At 37.7% G+C, this 22,000-nt stretch overlaps 1 protein-coding gene across 1 annotated transcript; it reads left to right on the top strand.

The window, feature by feature from the left end:
• Positions 1 to 1,091: 1,091 nt before the first annotated feature.
• On the top strand, positions 1,092 to 10,658 carry macir (macrophage immunometabolism regulator). Its single transcript, XM_028463723.1, has 2 exons — positions 1,092 to 1,257; positions 7,622 to 10,658. Exon 2 carries the CDS (start codon positions 7,637 to 7,639, stop codon positions 8,276 to 8,278), a length of 642 nt encoding a protein of 213 aa, XP_028319524.1. The 5' UTR covers positions 1,092 to 1,257; positions 7,622 to 7,636; the 3' UTR covers positions 8,279 to 10,658.
• Positions 10,659 to 22,000: the final 11,342 nt, after the last annotated feature.

The following is a 22,000-nucleotide window of genomic DNA, read 5'->3' as shown; positions in this document are numbered from 1 at the left end:
ACAGGTGGGGATGGAGCGGCATCAGCTGTGTGTATGTAGAGCATTAGCAGGTTGTGACATTATGTGAGTATGGGTTATACTGAATTATTATTAATGACTTTTCTGCAGGGATTGTTTTAGGATTCCCTTCGTAAAACATAGGAAGAGAAACCAAATATAGGACATGGCGGCGCGATTGTAGGTAGTGACAGGGCAGCGCCACATCATCACGGCATTGGAGGTTGAAGTATTCTGTCCAACGACCGACCGTTTCCCCTGCGTGAAGTTGTTCAGAAAGTTTGGTGCGCTTGGCAAATAGAATGTGTGAAAGCGGACCGGACCAAATTAAAATGCAACAATGTTGCAGATTCTCCACCTGTGTTTTGATCTCCAGACTGTAATCTAATCTAACTGATTCTATCTGTCATTTCAATATTAATTAAAACGTTTTGAATAATTTTATGTTGTATTTGATTTCATTCAATTACTTTCAAGTGTTTAGAAAAAAACTTGTTTGCGTAATTGACTAATCCCCATGATTATGTTACTAGTCCTACAGTAGTTCTGGGATGTGTGGCTGCCAAGCTAAATGTCAGGATTCTAACTGTTACAACATGTGTTGATATGGTAGTTTTAAAGTGAAAAAAGTAAGTGGATCACTATACCACCTTGGCTTCTCTGGTCAGTCTCAGTTTACCCCTGGATTGGACACAACAGCACTTTTAAAAACACAATCTATTTTCACTGCCATTTGTCCTAAATACATTTTGATAATTTCCATTGCTAAGAAACATCCCAAATTAATGGGAAGTGTATGCAAACTGAATTTTTAAATTTCAATTCGCTTACAGTGGAGCAAATGTAAAAAAAATCCTCACTTTATCCCACTCTCCCCTAGAATTTGTATTGGCTAGTAAAACCAGCATTTAAAAAATATTCAGGCGTTCCGTGTCTAAGCTACATGTGTGACGATTTTATCATTTCAAACCATTTGGATGAGGTGAGAGATTCAGTGAATAATTCAACTTTGATAGTGAAGTACAGTATCTCTTACCTCCGATGTACATGCACTACTACCGCCTCCTGTACTAAGATGGCGGTGCTTTAGGCACGTCCCTCTCTACAGCCAAATAGGTGTCTATTGTTTATGTCTGTGGTTGAAGGTGTTTCCCGTTTCCACCGGAAAACGGAAGTGTTGACGGATCAGGCGCAGGGAGAGAAGGAACTGTCAAGCCCCGAAGACGGAGAGGATCGACTGGGTGTCTGTCAACCCAGCAGGTTCGTTATGTGTGCGTGTACGTGTGTGTGATGTCTGAGTGTCAGTCTGATCCGTATCTGCGAACAACGGCGGTGCTGTGATGGAGCAGCGTGTGGTCTGGTGGTGATGCTGCACTGCGTCCCTCTGATTGGGCCTGTGCTTAGCTGCACAGCCATCTTCTCTCCTCCAGCAGGAATGATGGCTATGGCAAGCTGTTTTAACATGTAATAAATAGCAGTAATTGTAGAAATGAATGATTTAATTTCGACATGTAATTCCAAGTCCACATATCAATAATGTATTTTTAATTAGTTGGAATTCTAATTATTGATATCTAGAATTTTATTCAACAATAGATATCAACAATTTAATTCTCAGTAGTGGGTGTCTTCATTGTAGGTATCTGAAACTAGTTGAATTGAATTAAAATCCTTTATTGTCATTATACACAGTACAATGAGATTTAAAAAGCAGCTCCGTAAAAGTACTAACTACATTAGTGCAAGCAGGGCCGGAGTGGAACTAATTTTCAGCCCTGGAGCTTCATACCTCAGACTTTAGATCAAAACATATTATTATAAAAATCATGTTCTAACCTTACATGTTGAGTGTACAATAGCATGCTGTTCTGTAAAGCCTTGTAATTCAATGGATTGTTTTAAAATATTTCAATTCAGTGCAGCTAAGGGTTGCTTCAAAATGTAGAATTATTTCAAGATGAGCGCACATGTCTTTACAACACGTCCTTTGCAACAATAGCAGAATCTACACTTATCAATGAAGGCAGTGGTTACAAACCTTTTCCACTGTACCCCCCTTAGAAAAATGAAAAACTCTCAGGGCCTCTCATTGTGACAAAAGGCTAAAAAAAAAAAAAGTTCAACATTTTTTGAAAGCAATCAAACAAAAAAATTGACAATTTTTAAAATCTCATAGAAAATAAAGTACAATTTGCAATCACATATTTTAGACCAGTAATACAGCTCTTTATTAATACATTGCAAAGAAAAAACATTTTCTATTTTTCATATATCATTAAATGTATTTTATATCAGCAACACTTATAAGAGAACTAGAATGGATGAACATGAGATCTTTAGGACATGACCACTACACTAACTTCAGCTATAATTAATCACCTGCTTCATTTATTAAAAACAAGATGGCAAATCATATCAAATGTATAGATAAATGCATTCATTATTCAATATTAATTATTCAGACATTTAGTTTTAATTCAGATTCTCTTTTTTTAATGCATAATAAGTAGGGATTCAAGGCTGATGGGTTGTGGGGGTGCAAATGGGAGGGGGTGTGGCCACACCTCATGCATCTGTAGTTCCTATGTCTATACCAGGGGTGTCTAAACACGGTCCACCAGGATTTCAATGTGTATTTGCTCCAACACTTCTGATATCCTGAAGCAGCTTTGCTAGCGAGTCTCCCAGCTGTGTTGGAGCAGGGACACATTGAAAACCTGTTGGACCCCGTCCCTCCGTTTGGACACCCCTGAAACTGACAGAGTGCACAGATGTAATGAGTCAGCAAAAAAAGGAAAGAGTTGTCAGTGGAGGATAGGGATGTAACGATTCACTCAACTCCCGATACGATTCAGTTCACGATACTGGTTTCACGATACGATTCTCTCATGATTTAATTTACAAAATGGGACTGTACATAAATGACTGAAAAATTTACAGATATTCACGTAATATTACAGATATTCTTGCTCTGCTAAAGGGGTGAGGAATCATTTATGAATATGTTTAAAAGTACTGCGATTCAATTTTCACAGCATCGATGTGAACCGTGATACCTATGAATCGATTTTTAACCGCCTTACGATTAATCGTTACATCCCTAGTGGAGGAGCAGTGACTTTGGTTGCGTGATCAACAGAGTGTTATGATTGAGGATCGTGCGTAAACACCGGCGTCATGGACTGAGTTGACCTCGTACTGAGATCAATTATGAGCATTTATTGCGCACTACCGGAAAATGAATTTTTGCTAAGAAATAATAATTAAGTTTTGTTTATTTTTGTTTTCAAAGTGAACGGACATGTGTTTTATTAGTTTATTGGATTAGGTTAGAGTTAGGGTTGCATGCGTATATATGCTCATAATCGATCTCAGTACGGGGTAAACTGCCTTCGCAGCCCGATCATCAGACCGGCCCACCGGGAATTGTCCCAGTCTTCCTGATTGGCTACTGAGTGTAAGTTTACTAAGGTGACAGCTTTGAGGAAGTAGCTATACCTGAGTCTGTTTGATGCACAAATAAAATAGGGAGAGCTATGAGCCGCTGCGTCTGTGTGCGGCGCCTTGGATCTGAAGACCGCGCTTTTCAGAAAGGCTTTTGGTTAAATAGTTTTTAACATTTATTATCTTTTTTATGATGTTCCTCCTGTTGTTTTACATTATCTCCTTGTTTTATTATCCTTTTGTGATGTTGCTGCTGTTGTTTTAGTTCACCTTTGTTTGTATAGCGCTATGTGATTTTATCTGTGAAAAGCGCTAAATAAATAAGATTTACTTACTTACTTGGATCACAGTGAAATGTCCCATTGACTTCCATCAAATGTTATTTCAGATATCAACAATTCAGTTTCGACATGTTACAATTCAAGGCCACATATCCATAATATAAATTTGACTAGTTGCAATTGTAATAGTTGATATGTACAATTTTATTCCCACTAGTAACAATGTTAATTATTGATATCTACAATTCTTCTTACATTTCAGATATCATACATTTTATTTTAGATATCTGATGTATTCTGACTAGTCTGAATGAGATTACTGATGTCAGCTTGGGTTGTAACTAGGGGTGGGAACCGCTGGGTACCTCACGATACGATACACGATACGACGCTCACGATTACGATATTCTCACGATTTGCCGATACTGCAATTATCGATATATGGGTCAGAAATCAATCTACGATATTATCTATGACATAACAAGATAAAAAAGATTAAGTGAAAAAATACAATTTTTATTTTATATCTCTGAAAGACAATAAATTGAAAAAGTGTCCTATGAACAGTGACACTATTTTAGTGCAACATTTCTGTAAATAAGTGTCAACATACCAGTGTAAACTAATAAGTATCTCCAATAGTGCTTTCTGTAAACAATAAATAGGGTCTTTCTAACCAGTGACACCATTATAGTGCAATATTCCAGTAAACAATATATTGGTTCCTTCAACAAACAGTGACAACATTTCTGTGAAGACATACCTGCACATTTTAGTGAAAAAGCAGAAAAGGTTTTGAAAAAATAAATAAATAAAAAATCGGAGCATATCGATAATCGATCGTGCAGAAAATATCGCGATATATCGCCGTATCGAGATATTGTCACACTCGTAATTGTAACTAGTAAGAATGTAATTTCAGAAATCTGGAATTACATTTCAGATATCTACAATTTTTTTTATTACTAGTCAGAATTCAATTTTAGATATCAGAATAGGGACTTTCCACTATTTAAAATGACATATGCGAATAATGTTAAAAAGGCTTACTGGCACCTATTCTCTTGAATATACAAAAAGATCTGCACATCCTATCTGGTGGACATGCCAGCCCCTCAAAATTAGAATAAAGTATTTTGGGGTTTTGGGCTTGAACATATTTGGGCATAGACTGTTTAAATAATTAATGATTAGTCACATATATGTATTGGTTCTTGGGTGACTGTATCTTGAAATCTGAAAAAAATATATACTTCTTTTTTTTTACTTTTTTCATCGGCTCATAACTGCATGTGGGAATGTATGATTTGCGCCATTTGTGAAATGACATGGAATGACCCTTGTAGATGTCCTCTGATTAAAAAAAAAAAAAAGCATTTAATGCAATTGCTGTATGTTTTTAAAAACAACAATTCATCAGTGCTCCTGGTGATAAGAAATGCTGCAAAAAAGTGCATTTAGGACTCGAGATGCATTGATTCATAATTTAATGGCCGTGGTTATTGTTACGGAAACGTATCAATAACCTAGCCAGTCTATCCATACGCAGCGCCCCTCATTGGCCAGTTTAGGTGACGTGATAGGTGCACCACTTGACTTAAAGTTCCGTCAGTTTTATTTTAGCTCATATTAATTTTTAGCTACCACGCTAACCCTTTTATTTTAACCCTAATCCTATCCCTGCACTGACACTGCATTATACTGATACAAATTCATCAAACCTTTTGTGTTTAAACACATGACAAATTGTACCCATGAACACACATTTCATGATATGATGATTAATATAATAACTGCCATAACATATGACAAAAGTGGGATTGGAACCCATGGCGGCGGAAGGACGTATTCTTGAGTCAGGCTCCTTAGACCACTCGGCTATCCTGACACGGTGAAAACACACAGGCACATTACGCTTATGTAGAAAAGGTCGGAAAACGTACCCATTGTCCCGGGGGCTATTGATACATTTTCGTATCAATAGACAAAAACTTCGTAATTTAATCGATATTTTATACCTTGTGATCATAATCAAATCAAATAGTGAGGTGCCTAAAGATTCCCACCCCTAATGTCCAAAATCAAATACATTTCCAAGCAATACATTACAGATCCTTGCAGGATCTTGACTTTTAAATTCCTTGATTTTGTGGCCAAATTTTGTATAATTTAAAGGTATTTTGTGGGATTGTTTGTGAGAAAGTGCCGGGTTTTTTAAAAATTGAGTGTTCTTTTTACAATTTGTGATTAAAAATGACTGCAGTCATATGATAAAAGCATGGGAAAATTGTGAGCCCTGATGAATATTGTGGAGTTTTGTTGAATTTGTGTATTTGGAGGGGCTAAGATATATATACTGAATTATTTGGTAATTTACACAATGATTCATGTTTTCTCTGTCATTTTTACTTTCTCCTGCGAGCCAAATTGGATGCTTGGCCCCCAGGGCTTGAGTTTTACTGACATACTGTATGTTCCAAAACATTCAGTAAAGTGAGTTTTTTCTTAAAAAGAAAAATTAACAAATTTACATTTCAAAAGTATACCTTGTATCTAACGATATTCTTGCTAACACAAAACCTTTGGTAATGGACAGAAGAATCACACAACTAAATAAGATCCTCATTGGCAGCCAACATGACAAGCACTGTCTGGTGCATGTAGTAAACTGTTCTTTCTTGTAGTCTTGGAAACAATACCAAATGGTAGAGCATGGCCATCAAGAGCTTTCATTACATAGAGCTTAATATGCTTTATTTGTTTAGTGGTGGAAAAATCAACAAATGCATATACAGTATAGTCTCCTCTGTCTACTTACCAATTAGGATTCATTCTGAAATAGGTGGGGGTAGTTGTGTGTGATCTGCTTTGTTTAAGCATTTTGTTGCCTTGAATGACGTAATTTGTTTTGTTTGTGGTTAGCATATACAGTAAAATGGATGTGTATACACTACTAGTCCAAAGTTTTAGAACACTCTATTTTTCCAGTTATTTATTGCAATTCAAGTCATGCAAGTCCAATGAATAGCTTGAAATGGTACAAAGGTAAGTACTGAACAGCCAGAGGTGAAAAAAAGGTTTGGGTACCCAAAACTGAAAAATAATTTACATTTCAGAATTATACAAATAGGCCGTTTTCAGGAAACACGAACAATTTAAAGCTGTTCTGCAGCAATGAAGGTTGAATCAGCCTTGAAAGCTGGTGCTACTAATTCCTACAGGTGTTCCAACTTTTCTTGGTTACTTACAACCCCCTGTAAAAGCAGTGTTGGAACACTTTGATGAGTCAAAAGTTTAGAATACATTTTGGTCTATAAATGGATTCCGTGATTTGTTTTCCAAACCAAATTGCTTATTTGTTCTATGCTTTCATTTCGGAGTGCAATGACACAATAAACTGAATAATTTTCAGTAAAGAACTGGAAAAAGTGTGGTGTTCTAAAACTTTTGACCAGTAGTGTATAAATGTATGTATATATATATACTGTACATACAGTATATGTATGTACTGTATATTCACACCTCTCAATATTGTATAAAGTTTCTGCCATTGCCATCTTCTCTAAACATGCTGCATTATTTTAATCATAACGCATTATATCAGTTAGACTAATATGGTTTGTGAGATTCACTAAAAAAACATATTAGAAATAATTTTAGGTAAAAAAGAAAATTGAGATATTAATTCAAGTTTATGAATTGAATTTTAAGTTATAACTAAGCTATACAATTTTAGGGTCCATATGCCATCGGGCTTCATGGCAATCATTGTCTTTAATTGTAGTATTTGTAAGAGCCTTATTTTCTACAACATCAAAGAGTTTGATGAAGTGTGAATGTAGCCTTCAGTGTTTCATGCTAATGCTAACCATAGTGGTTTCTCTCCCTTAATTCATCAGGACTCGTTGCTGAGGATGGAAACGGACATCAGTGGAGTATCGAGGGCACGTGTCTCTGTTCTTCCTTCAGCTGAAATCACAACCACACTGAGGCCTGAAACAGAGCGGCCCCGCTGTGCTAGTACTCCATGTTCACCCATCAGAGGTACTGTAACAGGATACCAGATTCTCCACATGGACTCCAACTATTTAGTTGGCTTTACAACAGGTGAGGAGCTGCTTAAAACAGCCCACAAGTGGTCAGATGGCACTGCAGAGAAGGGTTCTGGAACAGAAGCTGTGTCCAGCTCCACACAGAGCACCATCTCCAAGTCAGTGGACCTGGGCATCCATCGGTCTTCAAGAATCTTAAAAGCAAAAAGTCGTTCCTATCAACCCTATGACGTTCCTTCTGCCAACGGGCGAAGGCGAAGACGAATGCCCAGCTGCTGTGACACCATCCATCGTTCTTTTGCCCCCAGCGAGCCTGGGAGGGCTTTACATGCTTCACTACCTCTCTGTCTGCTTAAAGGAAAAAGAGCCCAATCCAAATCCCTGGACTACCTTAATCTGGACAAAATAAGCATCAAACAGTCATCAGATACTGAGGTGTTACAATATCAATTACAACACCTCAATTTGCGAGGAGAGCGTGTCTTTACCAGAAAGAAGACATGAAAGAAATGCTCACTGACTTCTGAAGTCTTTTCAGGGGATTGAGGTGCTATTTCTAGCCTGGTTCCTTTCTGCTCAGATTATAAACAGTCCTCACGAGGACAGCCTGATAATCTTGTTAAAATATTACTTAATGGATTTGCGTTGTTTTGGACACATAAGATTTGCAGGTTGTTAGGGTTATAATCAAACTTAACTATACATTTAGCAATATCTGGTGAACATATTTATTGATGGTATTCTGTATTAAGGTCGTGGAAAACACTGACAAAAAGGCACATATCAGCTTTAAAATACACTGTTGCTAGACGTCCAATAATCGATTTCCTGTCAAAATGTGACAAGGTGTTAGTAGCTGTGTAATTTAGTTGTGCCTTTAATTATGTAGCTACTTAAAAATGATTCTTTGTTTGTTGATTAATTTTGCTGTGTCTTTAAAACAAGCTTTTTAACCTCTATGGGCCTGATTTACTAATGGTTTGTGTGCATCACATCACTGCAGGACTGAGCAATGATGTCATTACCAACCTGTATCTCAGTCAGCATCAAAATCATTTTTGCAAAATCAAAATATAATGAAATCAAAAATTTTCCCTCAACCTCAATATCTGTTTACAGCAGGTGAAATTTAAATTCTGAATTAATGAAATTATTTAAAATACCTCCAGGTTTCAACATTTGCTGTAATTCAAGAACACCTCCCACATTTTCCACTGAGCATGTGGTCACTCTCGGCCACGTTGCATTAACACAGCAGCTTGTGTGCGGAAATCCCTAATTTAAATAGGGTGGTCTTCACCACTTTTGCACCCGTTATCAACTGCGTTGGCAATCATAGTTACTCACACGCAACAGCCGAAAACGCAGTTAATGAACATTAATTTGCTGTGCATCCTAATATGCTATTATATTTATTAGCATGCACAACAAATGAAGAACTCTTTTTTTTTTTTTTTTTTTTGAAGGGGGGGGATTTTAGTAAATCAGGCTCTTAATATCAAAGTGAGTAACCAAGCAGGGAAGTGGTTCTCCATTCAACAGTTTTCAATTACTGGTCTACGGAGATTGACATTTTATTTGTATTTAAAGTGTAAATCATGGCTATTTCAATACAGTTTTAATTAAGTTTGATTTTAAAAGCTCATTTTTAAAAGTCTATTAAGAAAAAAATACATTTGGACACAGCTTTTACACAGTATGTATTGACATTAATGGGACGACCGTGGCTGAGGTTGGTAGAGGGGGTTGTCTTCTGATTGAGAGGTTGGGGGTTCGATCCCAGTCTATACCGCTCTATGCGTCTAAGTGTCCTTGGGCAAGGCACTGAACCCTAAGTTGCTCCCAGTGGTTGATCAGCGGCTTTCATGGCAGCTCCTTCCCATTGGTGTGTGAATGGGTAAATTAGTTGATATTGTAAAGCGCTTTGGGACTACTTCAGTGTAGTCATTAAAGTGCTATATAAATCAAGTTCATTTATCATCATTTCAGTACTTGAGAAATACATGTTTTCACTTAATAGGGCAACATATTGTGGGTGCACAGGGCCATTACAGTGATTCTCAACATTTTAGCTAACATCTATGTACAGTCACAAAAAACATGTTTATTTCTTAGCTTTCTTGATGGGGTAGAAGCTGGGCTGCTTGTGGGTCGATGCAGGGTCATCATTTGAAATACCCTGGTGTACAAGGTCCTCTTATCCATCAATAGTTATATTAACAATTTTTCTTCTTCTAGCTTCAGTTAAATATCTGTACCTTTTTTTATTTGACTGAGAAGTGATCATACCCATCATCAACTACAGTAAAGCACTGTTGAGTAACGATTTTAATACCAAAGCCATGTGCACAATATTTTACCATGTATTCCCTACATAATGCAGTAAGAAGACCACATGGGTGGAGTATCACTTCAGGCTTTTTATCACTTATGTTATGGCTGGAACTATGTTGAGATGACATTAGTGCAAAGGTGATTCAAATTTATGGATAGTGTTCAGCATTTTGTTTCTGTTTTCTCCTGTATGGATAGGATTAGAGGAGTATCTTGCCTCTTCCACTGAAATATGTTTTCTGTACCTGATTGCACTGTTAGACTTCTAAAAATATCAACGCACTTTGATATCAACTTTCAATAACCATCGTTAGAGACTACTGCAATATTGCACCAAAGCCATGGGACCACTGGATCATTCTGTGAAGAAATCTGGATACCCCTTGAGTTTTGCACACTTTGCTGTGCTCCTTTGAAACTCTGAGCCTTGTATTTCTTGCTTCACTGAAATGGTAGAAAATTTAGATTAGGAATCGCTATGTTTTCATGTAACAGCTTTAAATTTGTTCTGTACTAGAAAAGCACTGATTAAAAGTGGTCCAGTCTCTGAGTGCTTTCCTCTCAGTCTTTACAGGCATGACGTTGGTGTCGCTTAAACCTCAGAGTAATATAATCAGAAACAGACCATTCCTATTACCAGAGACGTAGTTTGATCCTGTTCTATATATGTGTTCCTAGCTTGGTTTTTAAGGTAATTGAATAAGATGTCATATCCTGATACATTTACATTTTGTGAGAGGTCCATCCAATTATCCCATAGCTACTTTTGAGTTGAGTAGTACCTTGTAGAGTCGAGAGATAATATCCCCTCGGCAGGTCCTATCTCAGTTGCTTTTGCTTCGTGAACCTCCAGAGAAAACCCCCATGGTGTCTGAGCTGACTTGGGTTTAGATTTGGAGATGCATATTGTTTATGTTGCACATCTAATTTTCCTGACAGTCCAACAATACAAAATGACGCCTGACCCTCCGCTGATTTAACAATATGGTGTATTTGCACAGGAATTTCACTTTCTGATGTGTTTTTGTAATTCATTAGGTCAAATTCAGAAAAATGTTTGTCTAGATTATTTCACTCTATATTAACTCATTAGAAACTACTACCTTAAAGGGTAGACAGCTCAACTGAAAGACTATTATATAATTAAACTTTACTAGTAGGAATAAGAGGCAATTTAAAAGCTGCATATGCATTAATACACACTTTAAACTCAGAGTTATAGGACATTCTATTCTCCCGTCTGGACTTAAGAATTCATACTAGTTTATTTCAGTAATCCCATGGTAATATGTATTCTTAATAATCTTTGACTTTCAGATATCTATATATTTCAGATACCCGTAGCATAGACATTCTTGTTTTAAGTCTTCTTAGCAATAACATCATGATGTCCATGGAACTGGACGGAACTTAGCCAAGCTCTAAAATGTCAGATTAAAATGATATCGCTCCATAGACTCTGTATGGGACTGGAAATACAAAGAGCAATCCTGACGTGATAAGAACGATTGGCTGAAATCTCCAAAATGGCGATGCCCACATATCGTGTCTGAGGGCTAAAAGATGATATGAATGACCCCAGATACTTCTTATACTAATTAGTTTAAACAAATCTAAATATTCTGTTTTAGTTTCCTATCAAAAGTGTATTCATGTGTTGTAATGCTTAATGTTAACTTTTTTTACTTCAGATTTCCTGATGCACAGTGTCTCCATGGGGTTCGTTACGTCCAGGAATATGGTTTCCACGGAAGCCAGTCTCACTGGCTGGGGTGGGGTGTTCGAGGCTACTGGGACGCAGACCTCCGACGCTGTCACAAATGTGGTGGTGAGGATGACCAGTACCACGGTGGTAGTGTATATCAACCGCCAGGAGCGGGCCTGCTGTCAAGGGGCGCGCCGTTGTACGGGGAATGGAGGTTACACCCACTGGTGGTGCAACAGTTGTTGGCCCGTTATTGATGGCCCAAGGTGGATCTGCTCACCGCGGGGAAAAACACGCAGTGCGTGTAGTTTCTCTCCCTGCACAGCATAGACGCACTGGAGCACGTCTGGCCGCTCACACTTTACTCCGTTGGTCATACCTGTCAAGTTTTGGATGTGAAAATAAGGGAAATTTACTGGCGCCCACTACGAGTCGTCCCACCCGCCCAACCAAGCTCCAGTATCCCTTATATTTTAAGATAAGTGTACAGGAAATCTAAAATAGCCACTTGTCAACCACTTACTAAATACAATGATGTGGTTGTAATCTGGTAGGTCGACCTTTATTAACATTGAAATGCTGCGAACTACTAGGGCTGGGCAATATAGACCAAAACTCATATCTCAATATATTTTCTCAAAATGGTGATATACGATATAAATCTCAATTATTTTATCAAATAAAGATTGACCAGAAAGACAATCCTGGCTTAAATTTGCTAATGCAAAATGCTACATTTATTAACAAACAGATGATGAATATGTGCACTCAGAAATCCATCTGAGGTTTACATGATGTTCTGAGAAGTAAAAGCAGCAACTCCTAAAACTAGCATTTTGATACATAATAACCTATAATATGTATATATATATATGTGTGTGTGTGTGTGAATATGTGAGTTATATTTTTCTTTATCGCCAAAATACAAAACTCGATACATCTTGTATCTCGATATATCACCCAGCCCTAATTCCTAAATTATAAAACAGCCTAAATAAAAAATATACTTACAGTTCATATACAAGTCAACACATTGCATATTTATTGTTAATTTCACATTACTTGTCTTTAAGTTAGACATTTATATTTTATTTTCATTATATATTTTCTTATAATTTCTCCTTCTCACTCATGTGGTTCTCTGGTATTCACTAATGACTTATTAGACACATTTGTTGTTACAGACTTTACATCCTTTAACACTTTTTTAAAGCAGTGTATATTTGTGGCGCTTGTGATTGGCTGATTTTTCATGGTGACTTACTTCGTTCCTTCCGCTTTGGGAGACTTTAAAATCTCAGTTATTAAAAACAGAACCTGTAACTGTGTCCTATCCTGCTGCTCTTTAGGAAGATAAACTCTGTAACAAATCACAACGTATTTACACCAGTTCTTTGTTTTTTTAGCCGGAACGTCTTCATTCATCATCTCCTGTTCTGGGTTTGTTGCCGCTGTCAGCACTAATCTCGCTAGAACTGCCACCCAAGTCGTTTCAGGTGTCAGTTCTCGTGAGGCTAGTGACGGCGTTCAGTTTAGTAAGGCATCTTTTAATTATTACTGCATTAAATTACAGGATATTTACGGGAAAATACTACTACGGGAAGATGGTGGGAAAGAGGGGTAAAATACGTGAGTTTTGCGGCCAAAACATTAAGTTATGTACAGTATATAACCCCAGTTCTATGAGTAATATGAGTGAGATGTCTCACCAGACAACCCGTCTTGCTTGAACGAGTGAGAAGAGGTGCTTATTGTGAATGAGGAACTGTACATCCGCCCCCTTCTTATAGAGGGTGAGAGTGTCCCTGGGCAGTTCTTTCCAGCCAATCAGGGCTGGGCGGATTGAGAGACGTGCTTCTGAGGGCTATAGGGAGTGTGTATCCCATAGTGAGACATCTCACTCATATTACTCATAGAACCATGGTCAACCTAAAGTTATGTTGCTAGGCAGTAAAGTAGAGTGATCTGTACACGTCTTTACTTCATTCTATGATGATTACAACTAATCCAACATGGGTGTGATCTGCATTTGGACATGTGGAGTCCTTTTTTGAAACTGTTTCAAAATAGCAATTGTTTACTAGGGTTTTCTAATACACACATTTAAAACAAATGTTTTAAATGTATAACTTGAGAACCAAATCTGGCCCATCAGTTTCAAACAAAAATAATAAGTAAAGACCATATAGTAATTTTACTAGATGTTGTGCATTTTTAATTATACATCACTAATTTGAAAGAAGCACATGGAGGGGAATACCTTAATGTTGAAATTGAATTTATTCAATTTGGAGCAAAAAATTAAAAAAAATAGTCAGGTGAACTTGAGAACAAACTTGCCATTAATGACCACTGACTAATTTGAGTTAGGCACATGTGGGACTAATATTCAGGTTGATGTCCAATAAAAAAACAGAGGTATGTTGAGTGACATTCAAAAATATCATTATGTATTGTTTGCTTTGCAATAGTAAAACAAAGTGAAAATCTGCAAGGATTCTTTCTCACAATATATTTGTTGAGTTAAAAAAAGAAAAACCAGTAAATACTACAATGTTTAACACATGTTTTTTAAAAGTGAATATAGCAACGTCACATAAAAACGCCAGGTTTTTTAATGATAAATATGTGACTAAAACAGCTCACCACAGAGTTGTTTCCTCCTTAACTGAGAAACAAAACAAAACACCTAACAAACCCAAAACAGACAATGCCAGTAGGTTCTGTTTCAAGAAAAGCACTCGGTCTGTTCGGCCGTTTAAGACCTGCTCTGCTAAGAACATGGGTGTCCCCTTAATGTTAACAGTCTCTGAAATAGCTGTAGGAGTGAATGAGTATGTGAATGTACTTAAGAAGGCAGTATTTAGGATACACCAATCTCATTGGTTTCTTTAGTGATAAAACAATCATAGCTACAAATTCAAATAATAAAGTCAGACATTATACTAGAATACTTTTCATATAGTTTTCAAATTAAATACCACCTATGCATGGGGTGGGGGCATCTAGAGTTTAGAAGCTATATAGTAGTATAAAATGTACAAACAATAAATACAGTACACGTTCTCACATCTTGGTCTCTTCCATTGGTCGCTTCATGTAGTTGTGAAGGGCCTGGTGCAGAGGTAGCCATTTATTAATGGAAGCTTTGATGACTATGATCCATCTGTAAAACATGTGGGCCATGTGAGTCTAAACTCTTCTCTTTTTTCTACAACAATTTATAATCCATGACACTAAGGTTTGTGTATTGTACAATGTCTGACTGTTGATGGAAACATGCAAATAACAAATGACTAAATAAAGCTCGATTTAGTAAATCATTGTAATAATCCTTACAACTACTGTTAACATACATAACCCAAATAACAATGGCCTCCAATTCATATCTTGGTTTATACAGTAGATGAGGTCCCTCACCGTTTATTTTCATCTGGGTTTTCAGCACAGAGATGGAAAGTTTTAAACTCATCAGAAGGAGGTTTCAGCTCGATAGTGGACTTCTTGGATCCGTAAGGTTGCTCTCGAACCATGTATCCCTGAAGGTAGATCCCACCTGAAGACACCAGTGATCAAAGGTAATCAACTAATCCCAACAAAACTATTAATTGTGACAATAAAATGAGGCACATCTAAACTGATCTAACAATCTCATATTTCCTGTGGTAACAGAAGCAGATACAATTCTTTGCATTCAGTTTCTATCACCCCTCCACTATAAACTTCCTATATACGTACTGTATATAAACTTCCTTTATATCCATACCATGTGCATGTGTCGCACGAATCCCACTGTATAAGTAGAGACAGCCATCTTTCAGAATGCAGTAGTGCTGTACCCACATATCCCGGCCTTTGTCCATTTTATGAAGCAATCCAAGGCAGTCTGGGTTTTGAACAGCTAGCGGAGGCAGGTTGGCATTGTGTCTAGTGACGTCTACCCACACGTGGTTCTGAAACATGAGCGGTAAAGAAGAGGATTAGCACTAGCCTGTGAGCGTAATTGAGCTGGGTTTTATCCAGCAGCTCACACATTCAGTTGCATCCACTGTATCACAAATATTTTACCTGAAACTAACGTACATAATAAATTTAATCTCAAGGCAGTATTATTCAATGCTTGCTATTGATATCTTATTACCTGAATTATCGGATGAATCGCTTTCCCCATAGCCTCCAACCACCTGAAATAAAAACAGTAAGGACAGAATTTATCGTCAAACCTCACTGATGCTTTACCTTCACCTAAAGGTTCAGATGGATGTAAATATTTTTTTCTTGTTTTCCTTTGAAAGCTCTTTTTTTCTTAAACATACCTCTTCCTTTCTTGGTTGGAAGTGGCACAGAAGAAGTATACTCTGTTACCAGAGTGAGGGCGGCACTTGAACACAAATGGTTTTCCCAAAGAAGAGTCTGTTCCCACCTCAGCTCCTTCCAGCTTGACTACAGACACAGCCTGTCGTTTACCGTCATCCTATGACAAACACTAACTTTCATGTACAGATCATGATCGTCATTGATACATAGAAAGTGGAAAACTCACCCGTTTGTGTCGGTAGTAGTAAAGGCAGCAATTGTGTCTCAGCACAAACCACCTTTTTCTCCAGCCTTTAATCAGTCCAGACTGGGTACGCTTGTAAAGGTAACCCCGGCATGCTGGTCTGGGAGTGTTCGGCCCACGCGCAATGTCTGAGCCAATTGTCAGTGTCAGAACATCTGGACCTATAATACCAAAGGGACATTGTGAATGAAGAATTCATTACACAGACAGATTTTCCTGGTGCGCCATGAAAGTTACCCTGCCGTGCTAAATCAGCTGCCTCAGAATGAGGAACGCTAGTGACATCAATTCCATTTACAGCAAGAACATAGTCTCCAACTATGAGCCCTGCTTCTTCAGCGGCTCCATCTGAAAACACAGATGGAAGAACTTCAGCTTACAAACAGAATACAACACCTACTCTGACAGAATGAATGGTGACGCTCATCAATATGTTTGATAGAATTGTATGTTGAAGAAAACTCACTATGGTTACAGTTTACTTACTTGTGTCAACCTCTGTGACCACAATGGGTTTCGAAAACTGTATACGTAAGCCCCATGGATACTCTCCTGTCCCCTTGTTGATCTTGACAGTCCTATCTCGAACTAAGGACGAAAAAAATGTCCAACTCAGTGAAGGATGGTAACATTTAGCATCAGTAATCAGTAATAGACTGTTGTGCCTGTATGTTGAATAAATCAACATTAGATCTGTCTGCAGCTTACTCGAGACAGTGCTGGCTCTGGTGGCCAGACTGGAACCAACATCTTCTGACATTACTTTGTCTCCTCTGAACATCCATGCTGAGGAGTGGAAGGTCTCAGTGTAAAAGCCACTGTCTTCGTGGTTTTGAACAGTCAAGCTGCTTGGACAAACCTCATCTGATGCTGGACCAAATTACAGCACAAACATACAGGAATTAACCGTTACCTTATGATCACCAGTCTTATGTTGATTTAGTCTAAACATTCACTGTGTTTTCGAAAACCTTTAAAGGTGAACCAGCATTAACTGCTTCAGCTGCCTAAGTCAGTGTTTCCCAACCAGGGGTACGTGTACCCCTAGGGGTACGTGAGCACATTGCAGGGGGTACGTGGAAAAATTAAGAATTTATTTCCAAGATAATAAAAAATATTCTCAGTCATTTCACAAGTCCGTTAATAAAAAGGTACGTGTGTGCTATGACTTGTTTTTAAAGTGTAAATGCCTGTTTAAAGGGGACATATTCAATGAAGCTCCTTTTGTGGTAAATGTCATAACACTTATATATAACACAGGCAGGTTAATTAATTGGTTTTGTATTTATTTATGTATATTACTTATTATTTTTATTTATTTACCTATTTATTTTCTAATTTCAACTTTAATATTTTTCTTTAATGACAATATGATCACAATATATTCGTATTAATAATACAAATGTTACTATAATATTATTTCTTATATTTATCATTTTTATTGCCTTAAAAGCAACATAATTTTATGTTTAATTTGACTTAAATAAGAAGATCATGCCTAAATATTAATTGTTCAATTTAAGAAGATGAAATAAAATGACTTAAATATTCCGTTGTGTTATGTTCTACTTTTGGAGAATCATGAACACGTATGAGTGAGGGGGTACTCATGGTATGACAAAAAGGCTAAAGGGGTACACAAGACAACAAAGGTTGGGAACCACTGGCCTAAGTAATATTCATAATCAATACAACTGTTTATTATGTTCTATTTTAGCTTATGAATAAAAAGCAGTTCATTATGTTTTGTGATTTGCAATGGTGAGAAGGTTTTACTATAACTGGTGGACAAGATGTCATCAAAGTAGTGTTGACTGCTGTCGATTGAAGTATTGCACAAGAAAGAAATCCTAATATGTTGTTTGGGTGGCTATCAATCACTGTGCTATGACAGAGGCTAAAAATCATGTCACACATTTTCTTTTCTTGTGTTTCTGAATCTACCAAATATATAAACCAAATCAAATTGATTATCAAGTGAATAACAAATCATAACATTTTACAGGATCCTGTTCACACCAGTTGCTTGTTAGCAAGTTAACTTTAAACAGCTGAGTTGTCACAGATGTCAGTTGTGCACAGTTTTGCTCACCTGGTGACAACTATTCACCAGGTTAGCACCAAGATTGCAGCACCTAAAAAATGTACTGTCACTATGTTGGTGGAGGACAGAGCTCGTAATATAAATCTAGGAGATACAAAACTGGCATTATGTTTGCTAGCATGTGCTCTAAGGTACCTGATTCCTCTGTAATGTCACTGGTAAATGAGCTGACTCCAGCAGAACTCCACTCTTTACTCTCCCTGAAGAGTTTCCGTCGCTTGGCCCAATGATCAGAGGAGCTGGCGTCGGGTTCTTTATGAACCATCGGTGTAAGGCCTTCTTTGCTCTTTAACGAAGCTGAGAGAACACAGGAAAATAAACAAAAGTTTTATACTAAATGCTTATTATCAGTCATTCTGTTGGTTTGATATTTGTTTGAAGAAAAAGAAATAAGTAGAACTTACATCTAAATTCAATTGCTTTGTCTGATTTCTCGCCTTTACCATAGGGTTCTTTAGCACAGGTTGCTGGGTATGTGGTAAGATTCACTGCAGCGATAACAGGCTGATTTGATTCTCCTGCACAAGCTCTTGTGTCAAACTGGACAGTATTTGTCTCTTCCGTCATTGAAGTGAGGAAAGGGATCACAGCCTTTTCTTCTTCAGGTTTGAGTTCTACTGTCTCTGTAACATCCTCTGAGGTTAGTGAATGCACAGGGGAATTATGGGCAACTTCCACAGTATCTGTACATAACGTGTTCAAGTGCTTGTCCAGTGAGTATGTCGGGTTGCAGTTTACTAAATGTTCTTGTGCATTACCATTTATTGTCACAACCTCAGATTGGCTAAGGGAAAAACTAACTAAATCCCATTGCTTTGTACTTTCCAAAGTGTTGCTCTGATATATTTGCTCCATCGAACTGCTGCAGGATGGAAACAGAGCTGTTGTTTTGGGACTTATCTCCTCCGTAAACAAATACTCTTCTTCTCCCATCTCTTGGTCAAACCCCTGTTCAGCTATATCAAGTGGAGCATTTTTAAAGTGACTGTCATTATCATCTTCTCCTTCAATGTCCTGCTTTTGCTCTCCATTTTGTTGTTGGTTGTTCTGTCTTAGAGAATGGTTGTTGACAGGAGACACAATATGAGGAATTTCCACAGTACTGCTCTCAAAATGTGGACTGAACCGTAGCTTTACTATATGGTTGTTTGAGATTTCTAAGTTTGGTGTGGAAGGAAAATTCTCTGTTCCAAGCTTTTCATCCCAATCAGTTCCTCCGAACAGTTGAGTTTGAAACAGAGGAAAGCTCTTTAAAAAAGAAGAAAAGGAATCAATGTGGGGCAGCAAAGGATCCTCCTCCATCAGTCCTGCACCCTGTGATGGGCCAGGGAAGGTTTGTCTTCTTTTCTTTGGAAATAAACTTGCTTTGTGTTCTATTGCGGCAATGCTGTTGTTTCGAATCCATGATTTTCTCTTTTGATAGTTTATAAAATCTTTGGTGAAACTGGATCTGTTGGTGGAAAAAGATGGTCTCATAAACTCAGGCTTACGTTCCTCATATTTCGACAGCTGAGAATAGGAAGGCACCTGTCCCTTTGCCTCCTCTGCTTGGACTGAGTATGGGAGCATAGATTCTTCCTGGCAGCTCCAATCAGGTTGGCACTGCTCTTCCTGAGCCAGAGCACACGATCCAATTCTGCATGATGTCAGCTCAGATGTGAGCTGCTCTAGTGAATTATGTTCAATGTCTGCAAACTCTTGTGGAGGAGAAATTTCCCAGAAGTAATTGTTACTGAAACTTCTCTGAAAGCTCCATCTACTCTGCTGGGGTTCAATGTTTATTTGCATTCTTGGGTTTGGTAGATTATCACTGACTTGTGCTGACTCATTAGACTTTCCTTCTTTCACATACTCACTCTGATAAACCATCTCAGTATAGCCTTCATTTCCACTCCTTAAAACTATACTTGTCTTAATGCCAGATGAGTTTTTTAGAAAATTCTCATGAATTTCAAGCTCCATGGTTGGTCCAGTGCAGTTGATTTTCACAATATTTGGAGTTTTTGTTGATGAGTTTTCGCACAAGGGTTCATGTGACTGCTGAAACAAGACCTTGTGGGATGAATCTTTAATGTCGCTGACTGACACAGATGTTGTGATTCTCACTCCTTTCTCGGCATCCTCTGTGGTTTTGGTGTAGATTCTCTTTTTTGTTGGAATTGAATTATCTGGAGAATGCTGTTTCAATCTCTTCTCCTTGGGTGGACCATTGTCATACTTTTCTTCATCTTCAAATGGGGCCAGAAAATATTCTTTTCTGAGACAGTCTGTTTCACCTTTTTCAACAATTTCATCTTTGTAGCTGATTCTGTTCTTTTCATTGTCTGTTTTTTTAAAAGTGTATGACGAGACACTCTCTAAAAGGGAAACAAATCAGAAGGTTAATGGTAGATATACATGTTTGTCTGGCTGACCCGTCCAAGGCAGGCTCCTGTGAGAATGATCAGCATAAGCAGATACAGATGATGAATAGATGGATGTGTGCCACAGATCAAACAGATGTTTAGTTTGCAGTGTGCTTCATTCTGATTATAGATATTCCTCTTCCTGTTTTTGTTTTTTGGGGGGTTTTGTATTGATTTCCACATTTGCTTGTAGGTCTGAGTCAAATAGGTTCCACAGTGAGAACACCTTGGTAGATGTAAATAAAGAAATAAAGGAGGTCCCCATTGACAAGAATAGTTGAGTAATGAGAACAGTTAAATGCAGTAGAGGGATTATCGCAAGACTCTGCTTGTATGTGAGTAAAAACATTCTGAATTTAACCAGGGAAAAAACATAGAAAAAAAGAGAGGTCGACTAAGATAACCTCAAGCTGAAATAACCAAAATATATAAATATACTAAAAGTGTGCATGCTCCAGAATTAAAAAAAAAGTGCTGCACCAAAATAAAATTCTGTTTTTTGAAACCGTGTTGAGCCAACTTGCACACACTTTTCTCTTTCTAAATCATAAATCACAGCCCAGCAAGAAGTTTGTGCAGATTAATTTACTTCATGTCCTGCCCTCGAAACACCCACGTACTACCATCAATTCTCAATGCAAAGGAGCTCATGAATGGTTTTTGCATCAAAAAGAGCCTGCTGACCAAGAAGATTCAAGGATTGTTCACGGGAAAAAATTACAAGGAAAAATAATTTCATAATGAGTGTTTGTGAGTGATGAAGTCCAGAAAATGGGTATTGGTAGTAACAGCAATGGCATCACTAATCATCACTGCTGTAAACAGCAAGAAATGTGGCAAATAGTGAAGAAAAAGCAGTTTAAGAGGCACGGCACCGTCAGAGAGTGTCTGCTTATGGTGGGGGGCAACCTGGGCACACCTGAGTCCACAGTGCGTGTGACCTTCCCAGTTAAAACTCATCATTTCTGGAAGGTGGAGCTACACCCCACAGAGTTGCAGAGGCAAAGACACTACTGTGTGTCAGGATAAATGAATCATGTGCCGATGCCACCGTACGCCAAGTTTGTCCAATTATAGATTGATTGTATGCACACTTTACAGTTCTCGTGCATTCATT

This window comes from Gouania willdenowi, chromosome 12, assembly GCF_900634775.1.
Source record: "Gouania willdenowi chromosome 12, fGouWil2.1, whole genome shotgun sequence".
NCBI classification, from domain to species: domain Eukaryota; kingdom Metazoa; phylum Chordata; class Actinopteri; order Blenniiformes; family Gobiesocidae; genus Gouania; species Gouania willdenowi.
Note: the sequence above shows the minus strand (reverse complement) of the source record. Positions and strands in the feature narration are given on the sequence as shown.